At 46.4% G+C, this 26,329-nt stretch overlaps 1 protein-coding gene across 6 annotated transcripts in view; it reads left to right on the forward strand.

Moving 5' to 3' along the window:
• The window catches only part of LOC127567047 (activin receptor type-1-like), a 108,681-nt gene that overhangs the window by 43,346 nt on the left and 39,006 nt on the right, over positions 1-26,329 (forward strand). For 3 of the 6 annotated variants that reach the window (XM_052009704.1, XM_052009706.1, XM_052009705.1), the window contains 8 exons: positions 4,326-4,399; positions 5,853-6,086; positions 8,075-8,305; positions 12,069-12,113; positions 17,017-17,210; positions 18,755-18,854; positions 21,956-22,102; positions 24,336-24,611. In XM_052009704.1, the coding sequence (XP_051865664.1) occupies positions 4,333-4,399; positions 5,853-6,086; positions 8,075-8,305; positions 12,069-12,113; positions 17,017-17,210; positions 18,755-18,854; positions 21,956-22,102; positions 24,336-24,611 (1,294 nt within the window). In that variant the 5' untranslated portion in view covers positions 4,326-4,332. The remainder of the gene's footprint in view (positions 1-4,325; positions 4,400-5,852; positions 6,087-8,074; positions 8,306-12,068; positions 12,114-17,016; positions 17,211-18,754; positions 18,855-21,955; positions 22,103-24,335; positions 24,612-26,329) is intronic. The other 3 variants (XM_052009709.1, XM_052009708.1, XM_052009707.1) reach the window with 2 other exon arrangements.

Genomic DNA, 26,329 nt, shown 5'->3' on the forward strand with positions numbered 1-26,329 from the left:
GCGGCAGCAGTACAGTGCTAAGGCATAAAAATTACTATGCATTACAAAATAAATAAGTAGTGCAAAAGAGAAATAACAAGGTAGTGTTCATGGACCGTTCAGAAATCTGACGGCAGAGGGGAAGAAGCTGTTCCTGAAATGTTGAGTGTGGGTCTTCAGGCTCCTGCATCTCCTCCCCAATGGTAGTAACGTGAAGAGGGTATCTATGCCTCTCATCATTTTATGAACTTCTATCAGGTCTCCCCTCAGCCTCTGATGCTCCAAGGTAAACAGCCCAAGTTTGTCCAACCTGCTTGAAGCTATAACTGCCCTGGAACTGAAGAGGAAGTGAAGAGTCAACCGGGCCTGGAGTCACTTATAGGCCTGAGTGGGTCCAGATAAGGGCAGCAGTTTCGCTACTCCAGAGCACCTGAGTGAACCAGATGGGTTTTTAAAATAGCAGTCCAGTAGATTCATAGTTCAGTTCATGTTTATATCATTACTTGAATTTAAATTCCTCAGTTCCCACTGGATGGATTTGAACTCATGTTTTCAGATTAATAATACAGATCTCTGGGTACGGGCCCAGTACCTTCACCTCTATGCTACTATCATCTTTATGGTAAGATTAAAAAACTTTGACAGCTTTAACTGTGTTTAAGGGGTCTCTTAAATGAGTCTCTTAAGTGTCCCTAATGTATCTGCCCCCACCACCTCTGCAGGCAGTGCGTTCCAAGCTGTGTAAAAAACTTACCCTTGACATCCCCTTTATACTTTCCTCCAATCACCTTAAAATTATGTCCCCTCGTGTTAGCCATTGCTGCCATGGGAAAAACATCTGCTTCCCTCTCCACAGATGCTGCCTGACCTGCTGAGTGTTTCCAGTATTTTCCATTTTTATTTCAGAAGAAAAGAGCCTGTACCTTTCATTCGCTTGGACTCTCCCTGTTACAGTTGTACAGAAGGTCTGGGTACTGCTTTTTGTTCTGTGATGCACACCTCAGGTACGATACATTGAGCAGGGAGAGACTAATTCATCAGAACGACGGCAGAACTAAAAGGATTCAATTGCAAAGACAATTTGTGCAGACTGGGACTGTATTCCCTCAAGCACAGAAGATTTAGGACTGATTAGACTGGGTTTATAAGATGACAGACGGAGTTGGTAAGGTAGATAGAAAGTATTACCTTCAGTGAGGAGAAGAAGTGGGAATAACTTTCAGATTAAAAGCAGGGAACAGTTCCTCACACAGACGGGAGATGATAATCTGGAACTTGCCCCCACCACCCCCCTACCACCCCCCCCACCACCATCCAAAAAAGAACTGTTGAGGATGGGGCTGCAGATATTTCACAGCTATGATTGATAGATCTATGTTCGGCAAGGTTAGATGGAACAGAGGTATAGATCATTGAAAGCACTGAATGAACTCCTCCTGTCTGTGTGCAAAGCTCTCCACGGCCAAGTCACTTTTTTTTGGAATATCTTGGTCATGCAGTCGAACACACTGACTAATTTCCACCCGGCGTGAGCTGAACATCTCTTGGGCCTGAGGTTGTGGGTAGGAGGTTAGGTGCAGAGAGAGCGGGAGAACTGGGTGGATTGCTGCTCGCCTTGGACCCAACACCACCAGTTAAAATCAGGGCTTCTGATCCCAAATGGCCAGAGCATCCATGAAATGGATGCAATATTATGAATCTTCTTCAAAAGTGAGAGATCTTCACCTCCCCTCATTCCAATCTTCCTCCCACCCACCACGTCCTCTTGAACTATTGAAATTGCTGTATGTCTGAACTTGAAGTTAGAGAATTGGAATTGGTTTATTATTGTCACTTGTACTGAGTTAAAGTGAAAAACTTGTCTTGCATAACATTCATACAGGTCAATTCATTGCACAGTGCATTGAGGTAGTACAGGGTAAAACAATAACAGAATGCAGAATAAAGTGTTACAGTTACAGAGAAAGTGCAGTGCAGGCAGACAATAAGGTGCAAGGTCACAACAAGGCAGATTGTGAGGTTAAGAGTCCATCTTATCGTACTAGTTCAATAGTCATAACAGCGGCATAGAAGTTGTCCTTGAGCCTGGTGGTACGTGCTTTCAGGCTTTTGTATCGTCTGCCTGATGGGAGAGGGGAGATAGAGAATGTCGATGGTGGGTGGGGTCTTTGATTGTGCTGGCTGCTTCGCCAAGGCAACAAGAGGTATAAACAGAGTCCATGGAGGGGAGGCTGGTTTCTGTGATATGCTGGGCTGTGTCCAAACTCTCTGCAGTTTCTTGCGGTTCTGGGCAGAGCAGTTTCCATACCAAGCTGTGAAGCATCCAGATAGGATGCCTTCTATGGTGCATTGATAAAAGTTGGTGAGTGTCAAAGGGGACATGCCAAATATCTTTAGCCTCCTGAGGAAGCAGAGGTGCTGGTGAGCTTTCTTGGCCATGGTGTCTACATGGTTGGACCAGGACAGGCTGCTGGTGATGTTCACTCTTAGGAACTTGAAGCTCTCAACCCTCTCGACCTCAGCACCATTGATGTAGACAGGTGCATATGCACCGCCCCCTTTCCTGAAGTCAATGACCAGCTCTTTTGTTTCATTGACATTGAGGGAAAAGTTGTTGTCATGACACCACGTCACTAAGCTCTCATTCTCCTTCCTGTACTCTGACTCATCGTTATTTGAGATACGGCCCACTACGGTGGTATCATCTGCAAACTTCTAGATGGAGTTAGAGCAGAATCAGGGCAAGCAGTCGTGAGTGTATAGGGAGTAGAGTAGAGGGCTGAGGACGCAGCCTTGTGGGGCACCAGTGTTGAGAATAATCGTGCTGGAGGTATTGCTGCCTATCCTCACTGATTGCGGTCTGTTGGTCAGAAAGTCAAGGATCCAGTAACAGAGGGAGGTGTTGAATCCCAGTTTGGCGAGAGTTTGCTTGGAATTATAGCATTGAAGGCAGAGCTGTAGTCAATAAACAATAGTCTAACGTAGGTGTCTTTACTGTCCGGATGCTCCAGAGCTGAGTGTAGGGCCAGGGAGATGGAATCCTCTGTAGACCTGTTTTGGCGATAGGCGAATTGCAGTGGGTCGAGGTTGTCTGGTAGGCTGGAGTTGATGCATGCTATGACCAGCCCCTCAAAGCACTTCATGATGGTGGATGTCAGAGCCACTGGTCAGTAGTCATTGAGGCATGTTACCTTGCTTTTCTTCGGTACTGGGATGATGGTGGTCTTCTTAAAGCAAGTGGGAACCTCAGATTGAAACAGAGAGAGGTTAAAAATGTCTGCAAATACCCCCGCCAGCTGATCTGCACAGGATCTGAGCACTCGGCCAGGGACACCATCGGGCCAGATGCTCTCCTCGGGTTCACTGTCCAGAAGACTGATCTTAATTCTGCAACGGTGACCATGGGTTCAGGTGCATTGGAGGCTGTGGGGGTGGGTGGTGACATACGAATCCCCTTCTGTTCAAAACGCGCATAGAATGTGTTAAGCTCATCAGGAAGGGATGTGCTGTTGTTGGTGATGCAGCCCGACTTCGTCTTGTAGCCCGTTTATAGCGTGTAAGCCCTGCCACAACTGATGGCTGGTCTGGGACTCTATTTTGGACTGATATTGTCTCTTGGCATTTCTGATAGCTTTATGGAGGTCACATCTCGATTTCTAGTAAAGGTTAGAGTCATCTGATTTCAATGCTGCAGTCCTAGACTTCCGTAGGGAGTGGATCTCCCGCTTCATCCATCGTTTCCCGTTTGAGAACACAATCCTCAACACACTTGCTGATAAAGTCCGTGATGGCAGTGACATACATGTGGTGGAACAGTGCAAGGGGAGCTTTATTCTATTTCTGAACACTTGTCCCTGCCCTGGAAGTGTGTGATGGGACGGTGTGGAGGGAGCTTCACCATGTGTCTGACCCCGGGGGTGTATGATGGGACAGTGTGGAGGGAGCTTCGTTCTGAGTCAAACCCAAGCTGTCCCTATCCTGGGAATGTGTGATGGGTCATGTTGAGGATATTGGGAATCAGATAATGTCCCATGATTTTGATTTACACAGATCTGCACCAAACTATGTTAACCAAACATTAGCCTATCAGGTTCAGTCAGTGTTCCCTTAGACACGAATCAGGCACTTGTAGAAAGATGCGTGAAAGTGACTAACGTTTGACCGATACAGTAAGGGCACCTATTCTCCTCAGAACCACTGTGAAACTTTGCCAATCATACTTCAGGCATCCTTGAAGGGTGTGCAGTTAGTAAGGGAGGAGGAAACATGGGGAATTCCTACTTGATTTAGATAAAACCTCCTTTAAAATGCAATCAATAAAACCACATTTTTCCCTCATGTTGCAGGTCCTGGATGGCGGAGAGATCAATCCTTACCAGTGCGCTGCTGGCACTCACCTGTTCACTTCTCCTTGTGAAAGGTAATCTTCCAGACCTGTTCCCCTCAGCGACTGGTAAATCTCCCTCCTTAGCTCTTGTTTCGAGAAAAGGCGTGGATGTTTGGAAAGTTATTATTGGACTTCTTCCAGCTTTCTTTCAGCTTGTGAAATCTGGACCACAAAGTTGAAAGGATTTCTCTTCACCTCTGCTTCCCTTCCTTTGCCAATTATCTTAATTCTGTGCTGCCTGGTTACCAACAGAGAACCACTTTCCCGGACAGTGTTCTTCCCTTTCTGCCCTTAAGCTGCACTTTCACCAAACCTATGCAGCCCAAATCTCTGCAGTGACAGCTGGAAGCCATCACCTGTCCTGGTCAACCTTTAAGAAACTCAACCTTCCTTACACCCTCAAAACAGTGGAACTCCTATTTCTCCTCCACTTCTTAAGCCCTCCTTAACTTGTCTTGGTCCAACCACGTAGACGCCATGGTCAAGAAAGCTCACCAGCGCCTCTACTTCCTCAGAAGGCTAAGGAAATTTGGCATGTCCCCCTTGATCCTCACCAATTTTTACGGCTTGGTACGGCAACTGCTCTGCCCAGGACAGCAAGACATTGCAGAGAGTTGTGGATACCTCAGTCCATCACACAAACCAGCCTCCCCTCTATAGACTCTGTCTGCACTTCCTGCTGCCTCGTTAAAGCAGCCAACATAATCAAAGACCCCCACCCACCCTAAACATTCTCTCTCCTCCCCTCTCCCATCGTGCAGAAGATACAAAAGCCTGAAAACACGCACCACCAGGCTCAAGAACAGCTTCTATCCCACTGTTATAAGACTCTTGAATGGACCATTGTATGATAGAGATGAACTCTTGATGTCTCAATCCACCTCGTAATCCCTTGCACCTTATTGTCTGCCTGCACTGCACTTTCTCTGTAACTGTAACACTTCATTCTGCACTCTGTTATTGCTTTTCCCTTGTACCACCTCAATGTACCGATGTTTGGAAGGATCTGTATGGATGGCATGCAAAACAAAATTTTTCACTGTATCTTGGTACATGTGACAACAATAAACCAATTTACCAATTACCTTCTGGCACTCTTGCACCTCAATTAGTCAGATCAGCCATGGATAATAAGCCGTCACCACTCTTGCCCAGCCAGTACCATTCCCACTTGTACCATTCAGTTTCTCTTGCTCTGTCGCACTCATTCTCCTCGTTTCCTCCATCCCTCCCCTTCTCTGCCACTTAAAACATGTTTCATTTCCAACTTTGCCACCTTCTAATGGAAGGTCATCAGCCTGAACCATTAGCTCTGTCTCTCTCTCCACAGATGCAGCCTGACCTGCCGAATGTTTCCAACGTTCTCCGTTTTTACATAACCTGGCCCGAACTTATCTCGCCCACCCTCTTGGAATTACTCCTCCACCCAAAACATACTTACACAGTCAGAAACAAAGTGATGGTACATTGAAATTTTCCCTCACAGGTACAAAGGCTACTGAGTGTGTGTGTGAAGGTGAAGGCTGCACAGGGAACCGCTGTTTTGGCAACTTCTGCTTCCAGACACTCACCATTGAGGATGGGAAGCAGGTCCGTCAGAGGGGCTGCTTAAGTGAGAACAGTGAAAAGAAGTGCAATCAGTCGCAAGTTCCAGAGGGGACAACACAGTGTTGCACAGGTGACCTCTGCAATGACAATTTCATCTCAGTCTCCGCTCCAGGTATGTCAAAGTGTTGTGTTTGTAGATAAATATTTGATTTTGCCTGCAGAAGTAGAAATCGTAGAATCATAGAATCATAGAACAATACAGCACAATACAGGCCCTTCGGCCCACAATGTTGTGCCGACCTTTAAACCTCGCCTAAGACTATCTAACCCCCTCCTCCCACATATCCCTCTATTTTAAATTCCTCCATATGCTAATCTAGCAATCTCTTGAATTTGACCAATGTACCTGCCTCCACCACTACTCCAGGCAGCGCATTCCATGCCCCAACCACTCTCTGGATAAAAAACCTTCCTCTGATATCTCCCTTGAGCTTCCCACCCATTACTTTAAAGCCATGCCCTCTTGTATTGAGCACTGGTGCCCTGGGAAAGAGGCGCTGGCTGTCCACTCTATCTATTCCTCTTAATATTTTGTACACCTCTATCATGTCTCCCCTCATCCTCCTTCTCTCCAAAAAGTAAAGCCGTAGCTCCCTTAGTCTCTCCTCATAATGTATACTCTCTAATCCAGGCAGCATCCTGGTAAATCTCCTCTGCACCCTTTCCAACGCCTCCACATCCTTCCTGTAATGAGTCGACCAGAACTGGACAATGTTACATAAAAATGAATAGGATTGTACCTCAGCAGAGGCATCGGCCTCCGTGTTCTTCCTGAGGTCGTGAGCACAAGTGGAACTGGTCCCTGCAGTCAGTGACCCAGGGGAGATCCATGGACTCTTTAAAGGCCAGTGGAGGGGGTGGTGGAGCGGAACCCTCATCTCTGTCCCACAAGAGGATCAGAGTGGGAAACCTTCGGAACTTCCTTGGGCTTCTTTTGGCCAGGTCAACTTCTGCTGCCTTGTCACTGTTGCCAGACAACAAGGGTCCACCCACCTGTGTCAACCTTGAAGTTGACTTGAAGCGCCAATGGGTCCCGGTGCACTTTGTAGAAAAATTTGGATATTTTTAAAATGGGGAGAGATTGAAGGGTGTTGGTGTTCAAAGGGACCTGGGTCTCCTTGTATGATGAATCACTGAAAATTAACATGCAAGAACAGAAAGGAATTAGGAAGTCAAATATTATGTGGGCCTTTATCACAAGAGGATTTTCAGAGACATCTTGCTCCAATTATGGAGAGCCCTGGTGAAACCACATTTGGAACATTGTGACAGGTTTAGTCACCCTACCTGGGAGTGGTGAAGGTTCACAACGTGTTTATTTCTGTGATGGGGGGGGGGGAGGAGGAGAGGAGGGGTTGTCCTATGAAGAGACCAAGTCTCTATTAGAAAAATGAGAGCTGATCTCATTGAAGCATATGGGGTTTAATAGGGTAGATGTGGGGCTGATGTCTCTCCTGGATGTTGTGTCTAGAACCAGGGCTCACCATCTAAATACTAAATGAGTACATCAAGGGTTTGTCCCTCAGTAACTTCCAGGCCTCATCATTACTCACATGAACTATTTTGCTGGAAGTCCCGAACCGAGAATTCCGGCCCATTGTGCCTTTAGAAGGAGGAAATGCTGACTCAGGATCAGAAGCCAGTGGTGTAACTTTCTTCCCCGCCCCTGCCTTCCCAAAGCAGTGACAAGGAGAGGTTACTTCCAGTAATGATCACAGGTGCAAGGAGAGACCAAGGCAACAGTGGAAGACTTCATATGAAGTTTTTGATAATGTCATAGTTCACTGCAGGCACGGTAGTGTAGCGGTTAGCGTAACACTATTACAGCACCAGCAACCTGGGTTCGATTCCAGCTGCTGTCTGTAAGGAGTTTGTACGTTCTCCCTGTGTCTGAGTAGGTTTCCTCCGAGTGCTCCGGTTTCCTCCCACATTCCAAAGACATACGGGTTAGGAAGCTGTGGGCATGCTATGTTGGCGCCGGAAGCGTGGCGACACTTGCTGGCTGCCACCAGAATATTCTACGCAAAAGATGCATTTCACTGTGTGTTTTGATGTACATGTGACTAATAAAGATACCTTATCTTATCTTATCATTTCTAGTGGCGTTGGAGGAGAAGTATGACTGTGTGTGTCAGAATGGATATTGTGACACGGACAAATGTACTGGCTTCAGGTGCTTTGTCTCAGTAATCAGTGAGTTCCCAGATGAGGTGGTGAAGGGCTGTATCAGCTCCCGAGAGCAGCCCTGTGACAATTGGACACATGGTCTCAGGATGAAGTGCTGCGGAGGTAACTTCTGTAACCTCAACCTCACCCTGGACAAACCAAAAGGTAAACGGGACTCTCTGTTGCATTTACTTCTGTAGATTGGTGGGAAGACTCTGTTTGATCTTGGCTTGAACAGGCTCAGACTACTGTCCTGCTTCTGGAGCAAGCCAGGTGGCAGTCACCCTGGCTGGACCAGCCTTGGAGTTCCACAATATGCAGTCTGCTGGTGCCCTCCTGCATTGATCTGCTGCCTGAGTTTATGGTGGTCAGTCTAAGGCTCTCAGGTTGCACAGGAAATCCAGCCTGGCCCTCTGATGGGGAGTTGGAGAGTTATGGTGGCCAAGGGGGTGGGAAGAGAATGATTTGGCTTGTCCAGATACTGGGTCCCAAATGGATGAAGGGAACGGAGGCACAGGGAGTCCCCAGCAGCCTGGCACCGTTGTCCTTGTAACACAGCAGGACGTCGTATGTCCTTTCCCAAGGACAGATGCACCAAGAATCGCCACACTTGGCTTCCAGTTGGGTTCTGCTGATGTTCTGCCCCCGCAGAAGGGTCCCAGTAGAACCCCTGTGAATTGTCAGGGTCATTGATTTCTTTAAACGTTGCAATGACACTGCTGGTATAAACATCAGGCTTTGTCGATAGGGCTGGCACCTCATTGTTACAATAGAGTTAGGCTGCCTGTGTTTAATTTCGTAAGTGTGTGTATTTCCCAGAGGTTATTAAGTTTTGGAAGTGTAACATGGATTAGCCTTGGCTCAGGCAGTAACACTCTCTTATCTGAGCTGAAAGGTTGTAGGTTCAAATCCTACTCCAAGAGAGTGCTCAATCTCTAGGCTGACACTCCAGTGCAGTCTGAGATAGTACTACACTGCTGAAGAGGTTGCCTTTCAGATTATATGTTAAACCAAGGCCTCATCGTTTCTGTCACGTGGCAGGTAGAAGATCCCATGGCTCCACTTTGAATTCCATAAAATTTTACTTGTGTCCTGACCAACCCATATCACCACCATTGGCTTGGAAGCCATTTGAGATATCTTGTTAAATGCTAAAATAGCAAAAGATGCTAACTCCAAGTGCACGCAACATTCACAGGGTAGATGACAATGGCACAAGTAGACGGGTCTGATCTCATTGACGGGAACTGAATGTTCAAGAGTGTTCAAGGCTTAGCGAGGACAGGCAGAGAGTAAAAAGAGACAGACCAGTGCTATAAGCGACACACATAAAATGCTGGCGGCAGCATCTATGGAGAGAAATGAACAGCCGATGTTGCAGGCTGAGACCCTTCATCGGGACTGGAAAGGAAGAGGGCAGAAGCCAGAATAAGAAGGTGGGGGGAGGGGGAGGAGCACAGGCTGGCAGGTGATAGGTGAGTGCAGGTGAGAGGGGGAAGGTAGGTGGATGGGGGAGGGGGGGGTGAAAGGGAGTGATGGGAGAAACTGGGAGGAGATGGGAGGAAGAGGCAAAGGGCTGAAGGAGGGAGTCCAGTGGGAGAGGACAGTGGACCATGGAATACAGGGAAGGAGGTTGGGAATAGATGGGCAGGTCATGAGGGCGGGAGAGGGGAAAGAGAAGGGGTGAGGGGGGGCCACAGGAATGAGGGAAAACAGAGCAGTTTTGTTTGAGGGAAGTGGAGCCAAGAAAGAGCAAAGGTCAGAAAACATTGGTGGGGGTTATTGAGAGGCAACTAAATAGTAGTTGTAATATTGGTCACAGTATAAACCTGGAATTCAGAGGAGCATGTACGAAGGGTAACAGAGTCGTCACGGGGAGCCTTTAGCCTACGTATAGAGTGGAGAAGCCAAGTCAGCAGGAGCACTTCTGGAAGGTGGTTTCCGGGATCAATATCTTGAGGAAGCAACTAGGGAGAAGGCTACTATAGATCTCGAGCAATGGGAAAAGGTTAATTAATAATTTTATTGTTAAAGGAGCCTTTGGGGAAGAGTGATCATAATATGATAGTATATTACCTTGAGTTTGAAATGAATATAATTCAATATGAAACTAAGGCCTTAAATCTAAACAAAGGAAACTTGAAAGGTGTGAGAGAAGAATTGGCCGTGGCTTATTATCACTGACTTATGCGATGTGAAATGTGTTGTCTTGCGGCAGCAGTATAGTGCAAAGATATAAAAGTTACTGTAAATTACAAAATAAGTAAATAGTGCAAAAAAAGAGGAATAACAAGGTAGTGTTCATGGGTTCATGGACTGTTCAGAAATCTGATGGCGGAGGGGAAGAAGCTGTTCCTGAATCGTTGAGTGTGGGTCTTCAGGCTCCTGTACCTCCTCCCCAGTGGTAATAACATGAAGAGGGCATGTCCTGGGTGGTGAGGGTCCTTAGTGATGGATGCCACCTTCTTGAGGCACCGCCTCTGAAGATGTCCTCGATGGTGGAGAGGGTTGTGCCCGTGATGGAACTGGCTGAGTCTACAACCCTCTGCAGTCTCTTGCGATCCTGTGCATTGGAGCCTCCATACCCGGCGGTGATGCAACCAGTCAGAATGCTCTCCACCGTACATCTATAGAAATTTGTAAAAGTCTTTGGTGAGATACCAAATCTCCTCAAACTCTGAACGAAGTAGAACAAGCAATGGTTAGCGTTCAGAGAAATAATGAATAAGTAGCAAAAAAATTCCTTTAAAGCACAGAAATGGGGAAAATGTGGCTGACAAGAGAAATTAGAGAAAGCAGTAAAACCCAGAAAGATGCTTATAAAGTTGCCAGATATAGCCGTAGACTGTGAACTGGGAGCATTTTAGAGTTCAGCAGAGAAGGAAAAAGAAATTGATAAACAAAGGCAAGGTCGAAGGTGAGAGTCAACTGGTGAGGAACATAAAAATGTAGTGTAGGAGCTTTTATAGGTCCATTGAAAAGGAAAGTCTAGTGAGGGCAAGTGTGGGCCCCTTGTAGAAAGGGGCAGGGGAATTTATAATGGGGAATAATTGGCAGAGAAGTTAAACAGTTGCTTTGTATCTGTCTTCACGGAAGACAACAGAGAAAAGTCTGGCAGGCACATTAGAGAACTAAGGGTTGTGTGAGAATGAGGAGCAAGGGAAATAAGCATTAATCCACAAAATAGCACGAGAGAAGTTGATGAGCTTGAAAACCAAGGACGCAATGATCTACATCCTGGAGTTAAGAAAGAGGTGGTTATAGAGACAGGTGGTTTGTTTCTTATCTTCCAAAGTTCCATAGATTCTGGATTTGTTCCTGTGGCTTGGAAGGAAGGAAATGTGATCCCACTGTTTAAGAAAGGAAGGAGAGAGAAAAGAGGGAAAGACCGAGCTGTTCACTTAATATCAGTGGTAGGGATAAATACCAAAATGGAAGGTATAATAATTGAGCACTTTGAGAAGAGTCATTGTGGATTTAAGAAGAGAAAATCATGTTTAACTAATCTGATGGAGTTCAATGACTGCTGAGTAGATGGGGGAATCAATGGATGTCGCACAGTAGCGTAACATCATAACGTTATTACAGCACCAGTGACCCGGGAACGGTAGTGCAGCGGTCAGCGTGATGCTATTACAGCGCCAGCAACCCGGGTTCAATTCCGGCCGCTGTCTCTAAGGAGTTTGTACGTTCTCCCCGTGACTGCATGGGTCTTCTCCGGGTGCTCCGGTTTCCTCCCACATTCCAAAGACGTACGGGTTAGGAAGTTGTGGGCGTGCTATGTTGGCGCCGGAAGCATGGCGACACTTGCAGGCTGCCCCCAGAACACTCTGCGCAAAAGATGCATTTCACTGTGTGTTTCGATGTACATGTGACTAATAAAGATGTCTTATCTTATCTTATCTTATCTTATCTTATCTTATTGGAGTACCAGAAGCTTTCAATCAGGTCCCACAGGAGACTGGTCAACAAGGTGAGAGCTCAGGAATTGGGGGTAACGTACTGACGTGGACGGGGAATTGGTATCAGATGGAGAGCAAAGAGTGGGAATAAACACACCCTTGTGGGGTTAACTGGATGTGACTGGTGGGGTATCACAGGGGTCGGTGTGTGGGCACCAGCTGTTCACAACCTGGATCACTGGTTTGTCTGAAGGGACTAAAGGTCCTATTTTTGGGTTTGTTGACGGTGCTAAACTAGGTGGGAGTGTGAGTGGGGAGAGGGATGTAGAAAGGTTTCAGGGGGATGTGGACAAGCTGAGAGAACACGGAGGGTGGAATGAAACATGGATAAGCAAAGGATTTGGTAAATCGTGAGAGATCAGTTGTGTTGATGTTCAAATAGACCTGGGTGTGCTTGTACACGGGTCACTGAAAGCCAACATGCGGGTATAGCAAGTGATTAGGAAGCCAAATGATATGTTGGCCTTCATTACAAGAGGGTTTCAGTACAGGAGTAAGGGAAATCTTATTTCAATTGTAGAGGGGTTTGGTGAGACCACACTTGGAGCACTGTGGACAGTTCTGGTCTCCTTACATAAAGAAAGGATGTACTTGTCACAGTGCCATGTGAGGAGACATTGCGGAGACTGGGACTGTATTCTCCAGAGTTTAGAAGAATGAGAGGAGGTGTCATAGAAATTTAGAAAATAGTTAAAAGGAAAATAGTTAGAGATTAAAAAGGAGGAGGTACTTGATGCTTTACAGCGAATAAAGGTAGATAAATCCCCAGGGCCTGACAAGATATTTCCTCGGACCTTGAGAGAGACTAGTGTAGAAATGGCAGATATATTTAAAATGTCCTTAGCCATGGGTGCAGTGCCAGAGGACTGGAGGAGAGCTCTTGTTGTTCCATTGTTTAAGAAAGGCTCAAAGAGTAAACCGGGTAATTACAGACCAGTGAGCCTGACATCAGTAGTGGGTAAATTATTGGAAGGTGTTGTGAGAGATAGGACATATAAGTATTTGGACAGCCAAGGGTTGATTAAGGATAGTCAGCATGGCTTTGTGCCTGGTAGATCGTGTTTAACGAATCTTGTGGAGTTTTTTGAGGCGGTCACTAAGAAAGTAGATGAAGGTAAGGCTGTGGATGTTGTCTACATGGACTTTAGTAAGGCCTTTGACAAGGTCCCACATGGGAAATTAGTTCAGAAGGTTCAGTCAATGGGTATCCATGGAAAGGTTGTAAACTGGATTCGAAATTGGCTGAGTGGGAGGCGACAGAGAGTGGTTGTGGATGGTTGTTTCTCAGACTGGAGGCCTGTGACTAGTGGTGTGCCTCAGGGATCTGTGCTGGGACCATTGTTGTTTGTTGTATATATCAATGATCTAAACGATAATGTGGTAAATTGGATTAGTAAGTTTGCTGATGACACTAAGATTGGAGGTGTAGTGAACAGCGAGGAAGGCTTTCAAAGCTTGCAGGGGGATCTGGACCAAATGGAAAAATGGTCCAGAAAATGACAGATGGAATTTAATGTAGACAAGTGTGAGGTGTTGCATTTTGGAAGGACAAGTCAAGGGAGGACACACGCAGTAAATGGTAGGGCACTGAGGAGTGCGGAGGAACAAAGGGATCTGGGAGTTCAGATACATAATTCCTTGAAAGTGGCGTCACAGGTAGACAGGGTTGTAAAGAAGGCTTTTGGCATCCTGGCATTTATAAATCAAAGTATTGAGTATAGGAGTTGGAATGTTTTGGTGAGGTTGTATAAGTCATTGGTGAGACCAAATTTAGAATATTGTGTGCAGTTCTGGTCGCCGAACTACAGGAAGGACGTCAGTAAGATTGAAAGAGCGTGGAGGAGATTTACAAGAAAGTTGCCGGGTCTTCAGGAGTTAAGTTACAGGGAAAGATTGAGCATGTTAGGACTTTATTCCTTGGAGCAGAGAAGAATGAGGGGAGATATGATTGAGGTTTACAAAATGATGAGGGGCATAGACAGAGTAAATGCGAGTAGGCTCTTTCCACCTAGATTAGGAGAGATAAGTACGAGAGGACATGGCTTTAGGGTGAAAGGGGAAAGGTTTAGGGGGAACATTAGGGGGAACTTCTTCACTCAGAGAGTGGTGGGAGTGTGGAACGGGCTGCCATCTGACGTGGTAAATGCGGGCTCGCTCTTAACTTTTAAGAGTAAATTGGATAGATACATGGACGAGAGAGGTCTGGAGGGGTATGGGCTGGGGGCAGGTAAATGGGACTAGCCGAATAATGTTTCAGCACAGACTAGAAGGGCCGAATGGCCTGTTTTCTGTGCTGTAGTTTTTCTATGGTTCTATGGTTCTACGGCTGGAGAGGATGGATCCAGTGAGGGTGTTTCCCCTGACTGAGGATCACAGTCTCAGAATCAGTGAGAATTATTTAACACTGAGATGAGGAAGAAATCCCTCGCTCAGAGGGCGGTGAATCCAAGGAATTCTCTACCCTGGAGGCTCGTGGATGCTCAGTCAAAGAGAGATCAATGGATCTCTGGATATTAAGGAAATCAGGGGATATGGCGATGGTGCTGGAAAATGGTACTGAGGCAGAAGATCAGCCACGATCCGAATGAGTAGCAGAGCAGACTCAAGGGGCTGGATGGACCACTCCTGCCCCTACTTCTTATGTTCTAATCTCATAAGGTTGTGAATAATGCAAGATCTTTCTTCACCTAACTCCCTGTGAGAATGTGCATAGATAGACAGGTGCACGGAGGCACAAGGTAGTTTGGCTTCCTGACTTGGTGTGCAATGCATTGCTGGTGGTAACCTAAAGCCCAAGGGCGCACTCTTGGTGAGGCTCACCTTTTTGTTCTCACCTCTGCCTTTGCAAGCCACCTTGACCCAACGGGAAGCGTCACAGTCCGAAAGGTGAAGCTGCAAATGCCACTTTGGAGCCACCTTGTGGTCAAAGCCTGCACCCACATTGCGACTGTTAACATTGCAAGATTGGAAAACTTTCGCTGCATGTATTGGTAACTTAACAGAAAAGCATGGTCAAAGTTGCAACAAAAGAAAGTAAGATATATGCACAGGAAATACATGTTATACACAAGGTTTTAAATTCCATATAGCTCTTGAAATTACCTTTACAGAACAGAGGGGCCATGTCCTTGTGTTTCAATATACATCCCCCAAGAACCACATTCAATGTTCAAGATTAGTTTCCCAACTGAGGGAAACCAACTTAGTTTAAAATCTTTCACAAGAATGCCTTGATATTCAACTTTTCCAACTCCTCATAATCATTTCCAAAAAGTTTTGACCTCCCTTGAATGAGAGTTTTCCAGAAATTAAATTGCACACCCCAAGTCAATAAGTCTCCTTTTCTACTCAAATAAAACACTGCAGAAGTTGAGTATTACTTCAACTAGGCAGTGAGAGACCTTGGTGCCTTCCTTTATAACTGTATTCTATTGGAGGCAAGGTATCTTAAATTCCTGGGAGCGCAGGAGATGAGGTGTAGAAGGTCGAGTGAGGTATTCAAGGTGATGAGCAGGACAGATGGGTAAGTAGGGAGAAGATGCTTCATTGAGTGAGAGCGGCCAGAGAAAGGAACGGTAAAACTACAGGTGGACTATGGAGCGCTGGTGGCGGGAAGCAAGCTTTCACAGAGGCCAGCAAAGCTCTGGAATTCCCTCCCGTAAACAGTTTGTTGAGGTTGGTGGATCATTGGAAATATCAAACCAAGGGTTGGTTAGTTTTTCTTCAGCAAGGGAATGAAGTGGACCAGGCTACAGGGGATGTGGAATAAGGAAGCGTTCTGGGGAACAGGCAGAAAATGGAGACAAAGCCAAAGATCAGACCAACCATGATCTTGTTGAATAGTGGAGCAGACTCGGCTGACTCCTGCCCCTCTTTCTTATGATCTTACCTGCCATGGGTCAGGAGCTGAATTTAACATACAGATCGGTCACTGAATGCTGGATGGCCTCCTCCTGTTCCCATGTCGGAATATGTGTTTACTACCCAGTTATGAGTAGACAGTCAAGTTGGTTATCAGGTATTACAGAGGGATCTTGATCAGCTGGGTAAGTGGGCTGAGGAACGGCAAATGGAGTTTAATTCAGACAAGTGCGAGGTGTTGCATTTTGAGAAGATAAATCAGGTTAGGACTTTCACAGTGAACGCTGGGGCCTGGGGAGGGTTGTAGAATAGTGGGACCGAGGAGTACAGGCACATGGTTCCCTGGTAATGGCATCGCAGGTAGACAGGGTGGTGAAGAAGGCGTTTGGCACGCTGGCCTTCATCAGTCAGGACACTGAGTGCAGTAGTTGGGACATTATTTTGCAGTTGTACAATACGTTGGTGAGGCTGCACTTGGAACATTGTGTTCAGTTTTGGTCACCCTGCTATAGGAATGATGTTATTAAACTGGAAAGAATGTAGAGGAGATTTATGAGGATGTCTCAAGGGACTGAGTTAAGGAGAGAGGTTGAGCAGGTTGGGAATTCTTTCCTTGGAGCATAGGACACTAAGGGATGACCTTATAGAGGTGTATAAAATCATGAGGGGCATAGATAGGGTGAATGCACATAGTCTTTTTCCCAGAGTTGGGGAAGCAAGATCAAAATTTAAGGTGAGAAGGGAGAGATTTAATTGAGACCTGAGGGACAACTTTTTCACCCAGAGGGTGGTCCACATGTGGAACCAGCTGCCAGAGGAAGTGGTTGAGGCAGGTACATTAACAACATTTAAAAGGCACTTGGACAGGTACATGGATAGGAAAGGTTTAGAGGGATATGGGCCAAATGTGGGCAAATGGGACTGGCTTTGTTGGGAATCTTGGTCAGCATGGACTGGTTGGGCTGAAGGGCCTGTTTCCATGCTGTATGACTCTATGAGTCTGTGAGGTTGGCACGTTCTGCTCACTGTTTCCTGTGATTTGTCTTTCCTCAGAACCAAGCACTGAATTCACATCTCTAATCACAGTGGTGGTCCCAATCGTGGTGCTGAGTGTTCTGGTAGCCCTGTTACTTCTGTTCCACCAGAAACTCTGTAAAAACAAGAAGGTGCCGTTCCTCAACAAGGACGAAGAGCTGAACAAGGCAGACATGTTGAAAATAACCGAGCTCGGAGACAACACGATCGGCGTAAGTTCTCCCACCTTCATTGCCTGCAGAATTCCGGAAAAGGTGCAGCCTTGCTTCATAAAAGTGAAACCAGAGTTGGCAGGATTGACCAATTATAAAGCTGTTCTCTGAAGAAGAGCAGGTGAAACGTTCCTTAAAGAGTAAACAGGGAATGGTTCTTTCCCTCGATCCGTGAATCACGGGATGCCCGGGAGCCGGGAAGCACAAACCCCGACTTAGTGCAGAATGAAGAGTGAAATTCGAAGTAACTGCAGGAATGTCCGTTGCAACAGGGAACACAATAGCCCAGTCAGCTGTTGAAGGGTACAAATGGAATGAATGGTTCTGATGGGCTACTGGTGAGGTCAACTGCCAGCTTCTGCCCTTACACTCTTATCATTCAGTCACAAGGCAATATATCCCAATACCCTGGGGCAAATTCAACCTCATCCAAACCAACAGCACCTCTCACTACCTGGGCTGTTATGTGCAGCAGAGTGGAAATTCCCGATCACACTGACCTCTATTATTTCCACTCCTCCTTCTCCTAACCCATGTGATTCATGGTGGGGGAGATGGCTTCACTAGGATGCTATGTGAATGCCAAGGTCAGCGAGTGACAATGGTTACTCAACTGTGGTGTGCATCACTATTAAGCCCGGCCCTTCCTTCCCCCACCATCACCATCCCCGATACTACCATACATCACCTAGCACCCATCTCTGATTTCCAGTCAGAGAGTCGTACAGCACGGAGACAGGCCCTTCGGCCCAACTCGTCCATGCCGACTGTGTTGCCCAGTGAACTAGTCCCATCTGTCTGCGTTTGGCCCAGAGCCCTCTGAACCTCTCCTATCCATGGACTTATCTAGATGGCTTTTAAACATTGCTAATGTGCCCGCCTCAACCACTATTTCTGGCAGCTCATTCCAAATACGCACCACCCTTTGCGTGAAGAAGCTGCCCCTGATGTCCCTTTTAAATCTCTCCCCTCTGATCTTTAACCTATGCCCTCTTGTTTTTAGCACCACCTCCCTGGGGGAAAAGACTGTGTGCTTTCACCCTGTCTATGCCCCTCATGATCTTATACACCTCCATCACCCCTCAACTACGTTTCAGGGAATAAAGTCCTAGTCTACACAACCTCTCCTTGTAACTCAGGCCCCCAAGTCCACGCAACATCCTGGGAAATCTCTTCTGCGCTCTTTCTCATTTAATAACATCTTTCCTATAACAGGGCGACCAAAACTGTGCACAATACTCCAAGTGTGGCCTCACCAACATCTTATACAAGTCATGAGAAAGAACACGAGTGGCAGATTGAATATTATCCTCTCAAGTTCTTCCAGCTACAGTATATTAGGAATATAAAAGGGGGAGTAGAATTTGCAACATTCTTCGCAGGGAGCAGGAGGATTTATTGGCTGCTTTCTGCGTTGTCACACACAATTTTGTTATACGATGACACATCCAACTGCTGTTAGTTTCTTGTTGTGAGTTCCTGCAAAGAATTGTTCTAATCCTTATTTAAAATAACAAATGCTTCTTTTTCATTTCTCACCTTAGGACCTGTTTGATCATTCCTGTACCTCTGGTAGTGGCTCTGGTCTCCCGTTCCTTGTTCAGAGAACAGTAGCCAGGCAAATCACACTGATGGAGTGTGTAGGTCAGTACAAACCTTTCCAAACACCCTCTTCATGCCTTCCAATTCATTCTCACACAACACTGCTAACTGGTTATCTTTGTTAACCGCAGCACTGTGCAGGGGAAGGAAAGGATTTGAATGAAATGTCTGAAATGCAGCAAGACGCAGGGCTGCAGAGGGAGCTGGTTGGCAAGATACATTTTGGATTGTTCTAGTGAAGTTACAACAATCCATATGGATTCCTTCTGATAAAATAAACTTGCATGTGCATGGTGTCTTTCATTACCTTGGGATACTTCAAAGCATTTTATAGCCTTTATAAGTAGGAAACTTTCCCCAATTTTTCCCATTGTCATCTCAATTGAAACTTAATGTTCTGAATCCAAGTGCTGGCAGTTGACAGCAGTGATCTGAACTGCCCTGCTTTGTGAATTATTACTCCCTGCACCTCTGCATGTGGGTAGATGTATTGACCAAAGAGTGCTGAGCTCCCAGTTAATGGGAACAAGAAGGAATTGAATGTCCATGGAACAACACTCTGTCAGCTAATGGGCTGGAGGCAGGAGCAGGACTGACAGCTGGATTCACTCAGCAGCAGTAAACATGTTATTTTAGAACAATCAAAGAGCATTTGCTCAGCAACCAGGGTCAGCTTACACAGCACACTGTGACACGCAGTCTGCAAAGTGTATTTGAAGAGAGTTATACAAGCTGAAGAAAAACAGTTCTCAGAACCAAAATAACGACAATGACTCCCTATACAAGCAACATGATGTCTTCAGCCAAATGCAGTAAACGAAAGAGAGTTACAACTCACTCCCTGTCACTCACAGCAGCATAGTCTTCAGGCATGAGTGACAGAAGGATTATTTAACCTTGTCCATTTCAGTAGAAATTGTGGTCCAGCCCATTCCCTCAGCACGGCAGTATTCCAGTCTACCGAGGACATCTTCAAGAGGCGGTGCCTCCAGAAGGCGGCATCCGTCACTGAGGACCCTCACCACATGCCCTTACACTCTTATCATTCAGTCACAAGGCAATATATCCCAATACCCTGGGGCAAATTCAACCTCATCCAAACCAACAGCACCTCTCACTACCTGGGCTGTTATGTGCAGCAGAGTGGAAATTCCCGATCACACTGACCTCTTTATCATGCATGACATTTGGACACGCCCTCTTCTCGTTACTACCATCGGGGAGGAGGTACAGGAGCCTGAAGACCCACACTCAATGATTCAGGAACAGCTTCTTCTCCTCCGCCGTCAGATTTCTGAACGGTCCGTGAACCCATGAACACTCCCTCATTATTCCCCTTCTACACTATTTATTTATTTTTGAAACTTATAGTAATTTTTATGTCTTTATGTCTTGCACTGTACTGCTGCCACAAAACAACACATTTCACGACATATGTCAGTGATAATAAACCTGATTCTGATTCTGAGCCAACATCCTTCTGCCGGTGGAGGAGCCATCCCTACTGTGTCACACTAACTCAGCCTGTGGATCAAAGCTCCAACCTTCTCCACGTGTGTGCTTCACTCCCGACTCAAGGCTGTGGATACGTTAGCTGAGGCACTGGAGCTTGAAGTTCCGTGGTCAAAACTCTTCTCCTGTTCTCCGTAAATGACCAAACTCTTCTCTTGATTCACTGAGAGGAAAATGCATTCAGGATCCCTTTAACAAAGAATTATCCAAAGCAGGCAGGAGGTCGTTGGAAGAATAAATTATGTAGGATTGCAAAATTTGTACCAGTGGATGAGATCTGCTCATTTATATTGGGACTGGGATGACTCAAACTCACTTTCCTTGGGCCGTGGTAATTGTCGAATGAAGGAACACTTAAAGTACATCTAACTCTGGAATTACCCATTAAAAGAACATCTGGAAAAATGCCCTGTTCAGGATGTGCTGAGCTATACCGGCCAAGGAGGTATGAGCTTCAATCCCTGGTCCTTCCTGAGATAGCTGTTTGTACATGGGGCATTAGAGGGAGGAAGGTCATGGATTCCTCTGGCAAGAGAGGGAGAGCAGAAGCTGGTGCAGATTAGGATATTTGCAGCACAGTCAAGTTTATGGAGGGAGGAAGCTGAACGAGTGAGTATTGGAATAGCTGAACCTGGAGGCAGTGAGATGTGAAGGAGGGTTTCCGCAGCAGATGAACTGAGACGGGCAGGCAAGGAAACAAAGGGCTGGCAGAGGAATACATTTCCACCAGAAGCTTTCTAATGGTGTCAGAGTTTGGGCTACCTCTATAAGTGGATATGTTTATATAGTACAAGAATCCAGGTCTCTTGCTACAGTTGGTATAACTGACTAATCTCCTGAGTCAGGATACATTGTGTTAGTGAATGGTACAGGGGACAAATACTGGAAGCAGTTGTGCATGCACCTTCAATAAAGTCAAGTATAGCCAGAGGTCTTAAATTTTCACACTCCATGAGGACATGCACAGGGAGAGCCCAAGCTCACTCCATTTGGCAGCGTTAGAAAATTTCAGCGTGGGCAGGTAGTGTGCCAAGGGGCTCAGGAGACCAAGCACTTTGGTACCTTGCCTGCATGCCATCAATGTGTGTGAACATTCCTCAGTAGGGCCCTGAAGACAGAGGAAAAGATCCTTCCTCATTGGTTGGACTTAAACCAGTTAACTTGGAGGGATGTTTAACTTCCTTAGTCAGGATAGGCTTCCTCTGGCCCTTCCATTCTCCCTACCCATTCCCTATTTTATAATTTGCCATGTTCCTCCCTCTGCATCTCCCTATTCTGAAGGTGCTAGTTGTTACTGGGCCTCAGCAGCCCTCTACCAACCTGGGCCTATGTGTGTGTGCTGAGACCCATAGTGTCGCACACATTCGGAAAAATGCCTTGCTCGGGATGTGCTGAGCTACACCGGCAGGGCTCAATGAATAATAATGAGGCCTTGTCTATTTTGCCTGGTCTTGGCCAGACATTACACCTCATCAGTAACCTCTGCTGAAAATCAGCTGACTCTGCTTTGATTCAAGCCAGACTATTGGTGTACAGTTTGGTTCTTATAGCAAGAAGTGGATTTCCTTCCCACAGCAGAGCCGTTGGAAAATCACGTTTCCCCTTCCTAATCCTTGTTTGCCTTTGCGCAGGTAAAGGACGCTATGGTGAAGTGTGGAGAGGCACGTGGCAGGGGGAGAACGTCGCTGTCAAGATTTTCTCCTCAAGAGACGAACAATCCTGGTTTAGGGAGACGGAGATCTACAACACAGTCTTACTGAGGCATGATAACATTCTAGGTGAGTGCTGCAGAATTGCCACAGGACCTGGGAATGAGGGACTGTCAGAGTGACCACATCTCTCTGGGGATCGCTTCCTCCAACCTCACAGTACTCCATCCACAGTTCTACCTCTTCCCTAAGATGCACAAGAGGCTTTGTTCCAATATTATTTCAGCCGGTTCTTTCCCCATGGAACTAATTTCCTCCTATCTTGGCTTCTATCTTTTGCCTCTTTCCCAGTCTCTTCCCACACTTCCATCACCATGTCTAACAACTTCCAGCTTCCTGACCTCAACCATCCCACTTTCAGCATTAATGTCCAAACTTCGACACCTCTACCTCCATCACAAAAGCCTGAGGGCACTTCCCCTCTTTGTGGAACAGAAGCCCAACCTTCAGTCCAGATGAAGGGTCTCGACCCAAAATGTCAACTATCCATTTCCCTCCGTGGATGCTGCCTGACCTGCTGAGTTCCTCCATCTTCTTGTCCGTTGCTCCAGATTCCGGCATCTGCAGTCTCTTGTGTCTCTGTGATATTGGCTCAGAACCTTTCCTCTCTCCATTAGCACAGCCTGACCTACTGCTGGCAACACCTCACACTTCTTTGTCACTTTCTAACTGTTTAACTGCTCTACCATCACCACGGTAACCCTGGCCTCACCCTATCACAGATATTCTCTTTGTCCCATCCATCCCTCCCCTTCACCGCCTCTGTTTCCGGAAAAAAAAAATTCTCTCCCTTTCCCAGTTCCGACGAGGGGTCGTGGATCTGAAACGTTATCTCTGCTCCTCTCTCCACAGATGCTGCCTGAGCTGCTGGGTGTTTCCAGCATTGTTTGTTTTTGTTTCAGATTTCCAGTATCTGCAGTTTCTTTGATCTTCAGCTGAGACCCCTGGAGATTTGGCAGCTCCCTTTATGCCCCTTCCCCTGTTGCTACAATGGGGTGAAAATGAGAGGGGAAAAGTATGGGCTACAGGCATACTAACACCAACTTTGCACCATGGCACATCACGTTTCCATTGGATCACCTGGAGCCAGAGATGGGGATTGCCACACAGTGCACTTAATGGACAGAAGGTTAATCTATGCACAGTTCTCTTCTCCAAATTATTAACAGAAAGGGTCCAGAGGCTGAAGGGACAAGCAAGCTTCATTGTGATGGCACCAGAACTAAGAGGTTGTAATGCAGAGGGCAGATTGAATGAGCTCGAGTTCCTTTCTCTAGATAAAAGCAAACTGAGTATAGGCCTGATAGAAATCTGCAAGATTATGTCTAGTGGGGAAGACAAAATGTCTTGGAGCTGGAACGTTAACTGTCTCTCTCTCTCCACAGATGCTGCCTGACCTGCTGAGTGTTTCCAGCATTTTCTGTTTTCGTTTTAGATTTCCAACACCTGCAAAATATTTTTGACTTTCATGGAGATGGGGGCTCTATTTGTTGGGGAGACCAGAAGTAATCCCAAAGAAACTTAAGGCGGTAGCTAATAAACCCAGTGAAGAGTTCAGGAGAAGCTTATTTACCCAGAGAGTGGTGAGAATATGGGACTTGCTTCCATAGAGTGTAGTTTGGCCAAATAGCACTGAGAACACAGAACACAGAACAGTACAGCACAGGAACAGGCCCTTCAGCCCACAATATCAATGCTGAACACGATGCTAAATTAAACTAAATCTCTCTTGCCTGCACATGATCCGTATCCCTCCATTCCCTGTGTACTCATGTGTCTAACAGCCTCTCAAACCCCTCTATCATATCTGTTTCCACCACCACAATGTTCTCTAGTACTTGACATTTCCACCCTGGGAAACAAACTCTGAGTGTCCACCCTATCTATGCCTCTCTTAATTTTATAAACTTCTATCAGGTCTCCTCTCAGCCTCTGACGCTCCAGAGAAAACAATCCAAGTTTATCCAACCTCTCCTTATAGCACATGCCCTCTAATCCAGGCAGCATCCTGGTAAACCTGTACCCTTTTCAAAGCTTCCACATCCTTCCTGCAATGGGACGACTAGAATTGCACACTCTGATGCATTTCTTTGTGAGACATGCACTCTGATGCAGAGAGAGAGAGAGAGAGAGAGAGAAAGATGGAGAGAACTAGTGTGGAACAGAAACACTCTCTGGTACCAGTTTCTTGGGCCAAATGTGTTTTGTGGAATGTAAGCAAGCTCCCCTATTTCCCTAACTTCCCTTCGACTCGACTTCGACTCATCTTCTAACCGGTTGTGTTTGCCTCCTCCCTCCCCAGGCTTCATCGCCTCAGACATGACATCGAGAAACTCAAGCACCCAGCTCTGGCTCATAACCCACTACCACGAGAACGGATCACTGTACGACTACCTGCAGTGCAACGCAGTCAACGCACAGGGCTGCCTGAAGCTCGCGCTCTCCATCATCAGCGGCCTTGTCCACTTACACGCAGAAATCATTGGGACACCGGGCAAAGCAGCTATCGCCCACCGGGACCTGAAAAGCAGAAATATCCTTGTCAAGAGAAACAAGCAATGCTGCATAGCAGACTTAGGTAACAACCACTCTCCAGATTTGGTCTGCAGTGCCTCATGTAATGAGGCTGGTGAAACAAGCAACGTCCTGCTCACTTCTTCATGGTTCAACATGCTTCACCTCACTCTTTGCCTTCCAGTCTCAGCTCCACTTACCTTACACAGTTATCGCCAAGGAGCTTAAGTTCCCTTCTTGTACCAAACATTTCCCTACTCCATAAATAACTCCTTTCGCACCTCTCCTGTGACTCAGTTGGCGGATCACACCCTGGACATGGCTGCAGGGGAGACCATGCCAGCTGACCGGGTGTCTTCTGGTGTCCAACTGTTTCAATGGCTGTGGTGAATATCTCCCTGATTTACCGATGCTGCGTCCTTCCTGCTGCTTTGAAGCTACCTCCCAGCCGTTGACCAAAACTTACGGAACCATTCCTGCTCTCTGCTTTGTGGAGGTGTCAACAAGGTGGTCAACACTGTGGACCACTTCCCCCTGTCACTGGCTTTCCCTTCCTACTGGATGCCCATTTTTGGGCAGAATGGAAGTAGTGGTTCCAACAGAAGCTCTTGTACCAAGGTAGCGAGAGTGAGCGGGCTGAATCCTGGGCACACTCAGTCACACACACATACACACTCATTTACACACTCTCACTTGCACTCGCAATCGTACCTGCACACTCACGAACACACCTATGTTCTGACAGATGTTACTGGATTGTGGCCGGGCACAGGAACCCTGGTTGAATTCTTCTCCCTCGTCAGGGTGCATTGATGATCAGTTGTAGCATGCACACTGCCTAAACTCAGCTCACCACCTTAGAACAGACAGGCTTGAGCCCTGGGCCTATTTGGCTGCATAACTTTTTGGCTGCATAACTTATTTGGCTGCGTACAAGCTTTTGTTAAAGTCATGTGTCGGGATGTGGGCATCACTGGCAAGACCAGCATTTATTGCCCATCCCTAACTGCCCCTTGAGAAGGTGGTGGTGAGCTACTTTCTTGAACTCCTGCAGTCCTTCTGCGGTGCTCCCACAGTGCCTTTGGGGAGGAAAGAAAGGATAAGGATATCATTCAGAGCACAGACTTTTACTGAGTAAACTCAAGGACGACGCACCATTTTAAATAAGTACATTGTTTTTGTGGTTTGAATTTTCCTTATTCATTTCCCCTCCTTTCTCTCCCATAAATTCTTCTGATGATTTCCATACCTCTGGCATCAATCTTCTTTAAACATACTGAAGACGTATGTTGGTTTGTGAAACTGTGTACACAGCTGCCAACCCAGTGGGAGTAAGAGTCATCAAATGTTCTACCCATACGCATGGTCCAAGCACACACACCTTTGTAAAGTGTTATCTTGATTTGTGTGAGTCCAAAGTCCTGTAACCTGAGCATATAATCCAGTGCAGTGCTGACGGAGTGCTGCACTGTTGGAGATGTTGTCCTTCAGGTGCATTGTCAAATTAAAATCCCCTCTCCCTGCTCTGCTGCATTAGTTCTGGCTGTTGGAAATCACCCTTGCGTTTGTGTCAGAAGAAGTGGATTCAAGTCCCACACAGCGGCATAAAATAAAAACTGAAAATGCTGAAAATACCCAGTAGGTCAGGCAGCATCTGTGACAGCAGTACCCTATGGCACTATTTTAAAGAAGAGTTGGGGAGTTATCCCTGATATCCTGGCCAATGCTCCTCTCTCTGTCAACATTACTGAGCAGATTATCTGGTTGCTATTGCTTGCATTA

Source organism: Pristis pectinata, chromosome X, assembly GCF_009764475.1.
Source record: "Pristis pectinata isolate sPriPec2 chromosome X, sPriPec2.1.pri, whole genome shotgun sequence".
NCBI classification, from domain to species: Eukaryota; Metazoa; Chordata; class Chondrichthyes; order Rhinopristiformes; family Pristidae; genus Pristis; species Pristis pectinata.